The sequence below is a fragment of the Ochotona curzoniae genome, unplaced genomic scaffold (genome assembly GCF_017591425.1).
Source record: "Ochotona curzoniae isolate NIBS_2020 unplaced genomic scaffold, NIBS_Ocur_1.0 contig_2699, whole genome shotgun sequence".
Taxonomy (NCBI): domain Eukaryota; kingdom Metazoa; phylum Chordata; class Mammalia; order Lagomorpha; family Ochotonidae; genus Ochotona; species Ochotona curzoniae.
In genome coordinates this window covers 2,296,684-2,306,631 of record NW_024465561.1, presented here as the reverse complement: position 1 = coordinate 2,306,631, position 9,948 = coordinate 2,296,684, and the positions used below count along the sequence as shown (strand labels likewise).

General features: G+C 54.2%; 1 protein-coding gene across 1 annotated transcript; it reads left to right on the top strand.

The window, feature by feature from the left end:
- The first annotated feature begins 219 nt into the window (after window positions 1–219).
- Window positions 220–8,094, top strand: LOC121153777 (transforming growth factor beta-1 proprotein-like). Its single transcript, XM_040976523.1, has 5 exons — window positions 220–466; window positions 3,039–3,199; window positions 5,099–5,216; window positions 7,764–7,841; window positions 7,979–8,094. Exons 1-5 carry the CDS (start codon window positions 220–222, stop codon window positions 8,092–8,094), a joined length of 720 nt encoding a protein of 239 aa, XP_040832457.1.
- The last annotated feature ends 1,854 nt before the right edge of the window (window positions 8,095–9,948 follow it).

The following is a 9,948-nucleotide window of genomic DNA, read 5'->3' as shown; positions in this document are numbered from 1 at the left end:
GCCAGAGAAGGCAGGACTCGGGAAGGTCAGACCACCGTCCTGCAGTGCGACTCCAGTGCTCCCATGCTGGACTCAGTTGGCCAGCAGGGCTTTGTCCTGTCTGTCTGAGACCCACTCTGCTCCCCTGTCTGAGACCATCCAACTGCTGCTACCACAGCCCACTCATCTCACTCTTGGTTCTCTCGTGGATCACCGAGACTCCTCCAGCTGAACCTCCCCATGCTGCCCTCTGGGGTACAGATGCTGCCGCTGCTGTGGCTTCTACTGTGGATGCCCAAACTAGGGCTCTCCAGCACCCCAATACCAGAAGATGTAACAACTGGCCTGGTGCATGAAGACACATCCAGTCTGTACAACAGAGCCGGTGATAGGGTGGACAACGAGACCACCGAGGAGGAGCCAGAGACCGGGAACGACTATAATGACAAGGATGTCACCCGGGTGCTAATGCTGGACAGCACCAATGGTGAGCTGGGGAGCAAGGCAGAAGAAACTGGCAGGAGGAAGGGCACCCCTCCAATGGAGGATACCGAGCTCCCCTATCCCTTAGGGATGTGGTCTGGGACAGTGAGCCAGGTGGACAGGACCTGCAGAGTCATGGGGGGAGGTTTCCGGGGAGATGCAGTGGATGGAAGATAATTGTCTTCCTTAGGGCGTCAAGGTCACCTGCTTGGAGTTGCAAAGAGGGGCGCTCTGTGGGGACAGGCCTGCCTGTGGTGGAAACGGAGCCAGTGGAGAAAGCAGACCTGGAGTGTGGGGGGGATTGAGAAATGGGAAGGTTGAAGGAGCAGATGTGAGTGACGGAGTCCAGCACAGTGCCTGGAGGGGTGGAGCCACCTCCAGGGCGTGGGGAGCCAATGAGGTGGCAGGGATCACAGGAGCGAGGCAGTGGTCTCGCCATCAAGAAAAACTGAGGCTCAAGGCCGGTGGATGTTGGTTTTTCACACCTGGATGCAAAGGCAAAGTGGGAAATCCCAGGAAATTGAGGATCCTTTTTTGGGGAAGGGGCTTCCAGAGATGGAATGGGGTGATTAGAGGGGGCAGAGGAGAGGTTGTGGGGCATGTGGGCTGGGCTGTGAGCTGCAGGATGGTCTGAGAAGAAGCAGTGGGGGTAGGGCTGGGCATGGTGCCCGGGGAAGGTCATGGCAAGAAAAGGGAACATTTAGGGGTGTAGCCACAATGCTTGATTGCCATGTGTGAGAGGAGGAGCTGGTGGTTCCCTGAAGTAGAAGGAGGACCCTGCAGAGCCAAATGCCCATGGCACAGACCCCAAAGCTGCAGTTCCTACTACACAGGCCTGGCAAACCCCAGTGTCGGGCCTCCTCTCTGTTCCTTCCTGAGTCCTGCAGTGTGGGGATCACAGGCAGAGCCTAGGGTGGATCCAGTCTTGCCCATCATGGTGGTGTCTTGTCCTGCCCTGCTTACCCCAGTTGTATAGGATTTCCTGCTGGCCCAGCACCAACAGAGTGTCAGAAAGAGTCCAGGCTCTGGTGTATCCAAGGAGTGTGGGGCCATTCTCCACGTGACACTTTCTACCCAGGGCGGTGGACATGTGGGTCCATGACTCATTCCTGTGCCCACTTTCCCACTGTGGCCAGAAGACGCCCGTTCCCCACCCACCTCTCTGTCTGGAGTTCCTTCCGCCTTCACCTTGGCCTGTGGTAGCTGTTCCTGTCGCTCTGAGCCTCTCCCCTGAGCCACTTGCACCTCCCGCCCAAAGACGTGTGGCTCTGTGCCTGTGTCCATATTTCCTCTCACGTGAACACAGCCAGTCTTCCTGGTAAGATGAGGCCACCGTCCTGTGCCCCCTATGTTCTCCATGGGCACCCTGCCTCTGTCCCTCCTTCCTCACAGCCTGTCCCTTGTCCCCAGCGTGACTCTACCCTTTTCCTGGTTGTTGGGAGGACTGGGCTTATTTGGGTGGAGAGTCAGGGGAGCCCCACGGGGAGAGGTGGCCTCTGGTTCACAAAGCCTCACTCCAGGACAACAGGGCAGTGGCCCCCACAAGCTCTCCTCCCAGGCCCCTGTCCCTGGGCCTTCGTGCTAATTTCCCTCAGCATTTGTGGAGGGTGAGGAGGGAGCAGTTGGTGACCACAGCGCCACCCACATCCTCACCTAGCAGGGAGGCAGCACAGCTGAGGGCTGCTGGCGCTGCAGGCTCTGGCACAAGGCTGGCTCAGCTGGAACTCCACTCTCTCCTAGCCAGGTGGCTTTGGGGCTCATGGATGGCCTTGGGCCTCAGTTTCCCCATGTGTTAAATGGACGTAATGGGGCTTCTTCCTCAGGAGATTGCTGTGAGGTTGAGGCGTCTTCCTCTGTGTAAAGTGCCCTGAGCAGTGTGTGGTAAATAGCGCTTTATACCATGCACATGATGGAGTGATAGGCTGTGCCCCACATGCCCGTCACAGAGGGGCAGGTTGAGCCACATGTGCCCGTCACTGAGGGCAGGCTGTGCCCATCACTGTGGGGCAGGCTGTGCCCCGTGTACCCATGCTGTGCCCATCACTGAGGGCTGTGCCCCGTGTGCCCGTGCGTTCTCTGCTCCGTGCCCCCTGTTCCCTCTGCGATCCTGGAGCTGTTCCCTCTTACAGATGAGGACTGGACCCCGAGGGAGTCTCACATTCAGATATTCCGTTAGGAGGGGGAGGCACAGAAGTGATGCTGATGTCCCCACCCAGACAGTGCCAGGACCTGAGGAGGGTGGGGCCCAGGTCAGAGAGGGCAGACACACTTCTGGATCCCAGTCTGTCCCCGGACCCTTCCTCGTGCACTGGGATGCCCCTTTGGGGCTGAAGCCCTGGGAGAAGTGAGTCACCCAGCACCCCTTCTCCTGGACAGGTGGAGAGGGGGCTTCGGGCAGACAGGGTGTTAGAGCTCATTTGCAAGGCAAGGGACACTCCAAAGGGGCCACTACTGCCCCCAAATTCCCTCAGATAAGTCTGACAGTCCAACTTTGACCCCCCACTCTCTCTTAGCCAGGAGTGCCCTACTGCTTCCACTTCTGCCAATCCCCTGGTGCCTTTCTCTGCTCCCTCTAGAAATTTATAAACAATTTAGAAAGAGCCGGCACAGCGTGTACATGGTCTTCAACACCACTGAGCTCCAGAAAGCCGTGCCTGACCCATCATCACTGTACCGGGCGGACCTGCTCATCCACAAGCTGAAGCAGCATCAGGAGCAGCATGTAATGCTGTTTGAGGTGAGCTGGGAGCCTGAGCTGAGGCCAGGTGGGGAGGAAGGTGCTGTCCCAGGTGCTGAGAGACGGCCCAGGGAGGCTGGAGGAGCACAGACCAGGTGAGCAGCACAGATGAATCTCCCTGCTGCGCTCCAGAAGCCCAGGCACTTGGGCCATCTTTGGCTGCTTTCCCAGGGGCAATAGCAGGGAGCTGGAGCACCAGTAGAGCAGCTGGGACTTTCAGCAGTGCCCAGTTGGAATGCCTGAGTCACAGGCCACAGCTTAACCCTCTGCACCACAACTCCAGCCCAAGAGTTTCTCTGGCTGATTATTTCTTTGAGCGACAGGGGTAGACATGCTGCACTTCCCAAATGCCGACAATGCCCAGGGTGAGCCAGGCCCAGGCAGGGAGCTGGGAGCTCAGGCCAGGTCTCCCATGGAGCTGACTGGGACCCAGCTACTTGAGACAGCCCTTATGCCTCACCAGCGCAGCCCTAGTAGGAAGCTGGAGTCAGGAGCCAGGGCCAAGTCTCCCACCCAGGCAGTCTGCTTTGGGGCACAGGCATCTAGACCACTGAGCTTCAGAACTGCCCCAGTGTCTGCTGCCTTGGACATCATGGGTGGTGAGTGCTTCTAGAAAGTTGTTCTGGACAGAACTACTCTAGAAGCTGGAGTCTTCAGGTAGGTGTCAGTGCTTCAAAAATGCTAGAGTTTCTAGAAGGCCACTCGATTTAGAATCCATGACATCTGCAAATAATGCTTAAGGAGAGTAGAGGATAAACCCTCCCAGGGAGAGACCTTGGCCTAGTGGGTACTTTGTCTCCTTCTCTCTCTTTTTGAAAATATTTATTTATTTATTTGATTGGAAAGGCAGTCCAGATTTAAGCAGAGAAGGAGAGACAAAGCTCTTACCTGCACTGGTTCACTTCCCTGACGGCCATCATGGCCAGAGCTGGGCTGATTGGAAGCCAGGGGCCTCTTCTGATATTTCCAAATGGGTGCAGGTCCCAGGACGTGGGCCATCACGTGCTCTGTTCTCAATCCATAAACAGGGACCTGGATCGGAAGTGCAGCAGCCAGGGCAGGAAGCAGTGCCCACATACGCTGCCAGTGCTTGAAGCCGGAGGATCGTTGAGTTGTGGTGCTAAACCCCCAGCTACTTTTTAAAAGCTATTTTTGAAAAGAAGATTGATTTATTGGAAAGACAGAATGGTTGAGAGATCCTCGATGCACTGGTTCATTCCCCAGATGGCCACAAGGCTCAGGCTGGTGCCGGGTTGGCACCCAAGGCCTGGAGGTCTCCATTCTGGATTCCAGTGTTGTACCAGGAACCTGACTTGGGTATCTTTTGCTGGTTTCCCAGGCTCAGTAGCAGGGGTCTGGATCAAAAGTGGAGCGGCCAGGGCTAGCATTTGTCCTAATAAAGTTTCTGGCATCACAGGCTGTGGTTTAAGATTCTGTGCCACCACACCAGCCTCATGTTCCTGGAGTTGTACAAGATTGTTCTAGAACTCCTTAGGCTCCTAAAGTGTGTCCTTCCTGGACCTCATTAAGCACTGGGATCACAGAATGAGGTCTAACACAGCAGTGAGCTCTCAGGTACAGCTGTCAGATCTGCAGACCCAGAATGCTGGCCCCAGGTGCCTGGGCTAGGGGGCTGTGCTGGTGGGAGGGGCTTAGGCTGGCAGTGGTGCCTGTGGCCTCAGGGGAATTAGATCACCCCACACCTCAGGGAGTCAGGACAGGCCAAGCAGCCCTATGGAGTCCAGGCCTCTTCTCTCTGGGGGCACTGTGGGGCTGTGGACTCCAGTGTGGGTGTGTGGGAGGTTGGGTGCTGGAGGCTGGCTTGGGAGCAGGTAGAGGGGCTGGTATGACTCTGGTGTGTGAGGCATAGGTAAATCTCCCCTGTTTTCTGTCCTCCAGAAATACAGAAGGAACTCCTGGCACTACCTCAGCCACCGGCTGTTGGCTCCTAGTGACACAGCTGAGTGGATCGCCTTCAATGTTACCGATGCTGTGCGGCAGTGGCTGAACTACAGAGGTAAAGATCCCGGTCTGTCCCACTCCTGCTTCTCCTGGGTCCCCCTGCCTTGCACCCCACTGTACTACATACTGTTATCAGACACTCAGAGCTGGGGATGAGTGATGGATCTGTCAGTGGTGACTCCATTACCAGAGCACCTGCCCTGGGAGTGGGCATGAGGGGACAGACACAGCCGCTCCTTGCCTGGACACAGTGCTCATGGTCCATGGGGTGTGCAGGAAGGGAGGGGAGCACTCCTGTGTCCATGCAGTGATGACTCAGGGTGGGCAGGCAGTGCTGGGAAGAGGAAGCCAAAGCAAGTGCTTGACCCAGCCTGGAGTCAGGGAGGACTTCCTGGAGGAGGGCACCTCTCAGTTGAGCTTTGAGAGATGAGTAAAAGCAGGAAGGACCAGAAGAAGGAGGGCCCAGAGCATTGTGGGTAAGGGATCAGCTGTGCAAAGGCCCGAGCCCATGGAGAGCTGGCACTCTGGATCTGTCTGGGAAAGGATTGTGTCACTCCTCTGCCCAGCCGTGTCCCCAGTCCTCATTACTCACCCTACTGAGGCGTTCGTGTCCGGGATCCACACACACACCTCCTTGAGCTTGGCCGTGTTGGGTGGCATGAATGAGCAGGATACAGTGATAGGGCAGCTGTGGGTCCCGCCTCCATGGAATTCATTTTAGTCTGGATACTTCACAGATCTTGCCACACGCGGCAGGTAGCAGATACCATGAATTAATGATTCTGTGAATGGGGACATGAGGGCTGCAGTGTTAGGGTCATGTTCAGTGCCTCTGTGGAGACCAGAGAAGGTCCCCAGACTCATGTGGAGGCATCCAGGCACACTTGTTGGAGGAGGAGTTCTGTTGTGTTGAGGGTGATTCATTGGCCAGATGTGGACAGGGCAGTAGGGAGCAGTGTGGCATGAGGGGCACCCTGGCCTAGAGTCAGTGACTGGCAAGATCTCCATGTTTGGACACTGCTGAGTCCAAACTCACAGTCCAAGGCCCACAGGCAGGAAGAGCTTAGAAAACATCACGCATCTTTGGTGATACTTCTATCCATACGTGTCCTATTGAAAAGCATGGGTGTAGCTTTGCCCTCCACCATTGGCTCGAGTGGGGTATTGGGCAGCTCTTGTCCTTTCCATAGGTGTCAGTACCAGCTCTATAGGAGGTCAGGGTGGCTGAGGGTCCAAGGTGGTCACAGCGCAATAAAGGGCCTGGGACGGAGCATCTGGTCCTGTGGATTCTGTTGATAGACAGATGGTGGGCTTAGGAGATGGTCCATCTGCTGAGTGTCCCCACTCGCCAATTGTCTCGTGAGATATTTGTTTCCATGAGAAAAATTTATTTTTTTGAGACAGCACGGTGACTTACTGGACCTAATCTTCAATCTGTCGTGCAGAATATTCGCAGGAATATCAGAATATCCTTGCTACCCCATTTGCAATGCAGCTCCCTGCTGAGATGCTGGGACAGCAGTGGGTGGTGTCCAGGTCTTTGGGCCCATATATCCCTCAGATGAAACTTGCCTCCCTCTTGGGACCTGCCCAGCAGTTTGCATGTTCTGGCCGTTGTTGATATTTGGTGAAAGCACCAGTGGATGGAGGATCTCTCTCTGTCTCACTCTCCCGTGTCACTTAATTGTCCGTTTAAAATCAAGGTTGATTTGACAAGCAGTTTCATAGGGAAGAGGTAGGCAGACAGAGACCTTCCATCTGCTTGTTCTCTCCCATAGTGGCTTGGGTTTGGTCTAAACCAAGTCCAGAGCCAGGAATTCCATTGAGGCCACAGCACGTGGCCATCTGGTGCTGCTCCTCCAGGCACATTCGCAGGGAGATGGATCAGAAGGGGAGCAGCCAGTGGCCCAGCATGAAGGTCTGGCACAGGAGGGGGCCTCTGCCTGAATCCCACAAGGACTCCTGTCCAATGGTCAGCTGCTCTGCTTCTGCTCCAGCCCCCTGCTGCCCTCTCTGGGAGAACAGTGGAACTGCACCACCTGGCAAATCCTGATGATGCTCCTGGCCTTCCCTGGGCAGCCATGGCCTTGGAGCTCATTTGGAGAGTGAAGCAGCAGCTGGAAGTTGTGTCCTCCTTGCTTGCCTAGAACTCTGCCATTCAAATAAAGCAATGGTTAGGGGATGGCACATTTGTATTTCAGGCTAATGCTTTCCTGTGTCACTGTCATCCCAGATGGATGCTGGTTCTGGTCCTGGCTACTTCACTTTGAGTCCAACTCAGTCCTCATGGCCTGGGAAAGCAGCAGAGGATTGCTCAAATCCTTGGGTCCTTGCACCCATGTGTGAGACCCAGAAGTTGCTCTTGGTTCCTGGCTTCAGATTGGCTCAGCTCTAGGCAGAGTGACATTTGGGAAGTAAACCAACAGATTTGTCTGTCTCTCTGTGTCTCCTTCTCTTTGTATATATGCCTTTAAAGCAAGCAAACAAACAAATAAATAATAAATAAATTTTAAAAAGTTATGTAATAATTTTAAAAAGGAGGGCGGTACATGAACTTGTACTCAAACCAGCATCAAAGACATGCATCTCCTCAATCCCCCAGGTCCAATCGAGGTCTTCCGCTTAAGGGGCGTAAGCTTGGGTGAGAAGGAAGACAATGTTCTCCACATGGACATCGGTGGTGAGTACACGGTGCTGACTCAGTCCGCGGCTTCAGTGATCTGGGTGTGAGCATGCGTGTGCACGTGTGGGACACCGTCACCCCAAACCTGCCCTGTGCCACTGCTCCGTCCAACTGAGAGTCCCCACCCCACACAGGGATCACACCCAATGGCCACAATGAGCATCCTGACAATGAAAACAGGAACCGGCCCTTCCTGCTCTTCCTGACCTCCCGGCTGAAGCAGGCTCAACGCATGAACAGCTCCCAGTAGCCCTGAGACCCAGGTAAACACAGGGCTCTTCACTGTGGCCTTCGGCAGAGACCTGGGGGCGGACTTCCCTGGGTGAAGTTCCACGGACAGACTTCCCTCCATTTCTCCTGAGAGTCAGACCATGGATGCTGGGGTGTGGGACCTAGGAGGCATGCAATGTAAGTCCTAAGGGGATGGCCAGCTGTAAGGGTGGGAATCAGGCAGCACTAAAATGTATATATGGGAACTGGAGTTGCATGTGGCAAGGTGGGCCTTGCAGGATCGGCCTTTGACCGCAGGGGAAGTTCTGAGTTGGGATTCCGGATCTCTGCAGTCAGTGTCTGTGACTGGCAGCGAGGCCTAGGGGAGGAGGAGGAAGCTGCAGTGTGGGGAACCTGGAACTAGAAGATGGTATGTTTTGGGTTCCTACGCCAATGAAATGGTAGCAGCCATGCTCCACAGCATCTGAGGCAGAGAAATGGAAAAGCTGACCAGCCTTGGGCTCCACGCTGGCTGCAGGTGTCCTGTCAGCTCCAGGTGGCACCTTGCATGTGCTGGTGCCAGTGGGCAGGGCTGGGATGGAGGGTTGTATTGTGGGAGCTCAGAGCAGCCATGTGCCTGGATGGCTGGTAAGTGGGATGGAAGACCAGGATAGCAGTATCCTGGGATGCTGGAGTTCTGTGGGCTCAGAGAGGTGAGAGTCATCTGGGCTCAGAGTTCTTGATTTCAGTGAGAAAGTGTGTGTGGCTGAGTAGGGCACTGTGACCCCACCCCTTTCCTGCTGAGTGTGCTGCACTGGTGTCCTGGCCTTTCTCTCTGGGCGCTCCTGGGCTGGGGATTGGTCCCTTCCCCATGGCTCTCTCACCACCACATCTTACTCCCTGTGCCTGCACCCCCAGGGAGGGAGGGGCTGAGGGGCTGAGGGCCCTCCCCTCATCGAGGCAGGCCAGGGCTCAGCAGTGAGGTCGTTGTCAAGTCAGGGCTGAATGTCATCCTGGCGATGGGTGCACCTTGCCCTCTTCCAAATCATGCATCATGACCACAGTGAGGCAGCCTGCAAACTCTAGAGCCTGGAATACCTGAGCCTGGGACACCCCCACACAAAGACCAGGGATTCAAAAACTTAAGAGAGTATTGTAATTAAAATTCTAAAGTTTTTCCGGTGCTAAAATTTGCATGCTTCTTTATAATACACGTTTTCTCTGTATCATGTAAAAATTACTTTGTCCTAAATAATTACTTATCTGTAGATACTCTAGAGACCAGCCGTGTGTTGTCACAGGTAAAGCCTTCCCTCCTGCACTGAGCACCTGCACCCCATATGGGCACCTGCTTGAGTCCTGACTCTTCCCCTTCTCATCCTGCTCCCTCCACCAGGCCTGGAAAGCAGCAGAAGATGGCCCCAGGGCTTGTGGCTGAGCACCCACGTGGGAGAGCAGCATGAACTCCTGGCTCAGGCCTGGCCCAGCTCTGGCCCTTGTCTCCATTTGTGGAGTGAACCAACGGATGGAAGCTCTTTGTCTCTCCCTGTAACTCTGACTTTCAAATAAAACAAAATAAATCTCTAATACAAAAAAAAAGAGCAAATGAGTATTGTGTATCATATACATGAAAGAGTTATAAAGGTGTAGATATAAAAAGGTATCATATATACATAAAAGACCTTTGTATTATCAAGTAGATACACTACATCATAGGTTAGAATAGTTATACTTACATCTAATAATGCATGATAACAGCATATAAAGCATAAGTTAAGTTGGAGGAAATTAGAGAACTTGTTAAGTAAATAATATCAATTTAGTATAAATGGGTATTATGCTACACATTATGTAGAAATATAATAGGCTATTGATACACATATGAGCTATAAGA

What these genes read in the sequence shown, in the direction of transcription:
- LOC121153777 (XM_040976523.1), top strand. Translation starts at nt 220, where the DNA reads ATGCTGCCCTCTGGGGTACAGATGCTGCCGCTGCTGTGGCTTCTACTG. An exon ending in GCAGTGGCTGAACTACAGAG is followed by an intron (nt 5,217 to 7,763) that starts GTAAAGATCCCG and finishes TCAATCCCCCAG; the next exon opens with GTCCAATCGAGGTCTTCCGC. An exon ending in TCTCCACATGGACATCGGTG is followed by an intron (nt 7,842 to 7,978) that starts GTGAGTACACGG and finishes CACCCCACACAG; the next exon opens with GGATCACACCCAATGGCCAC.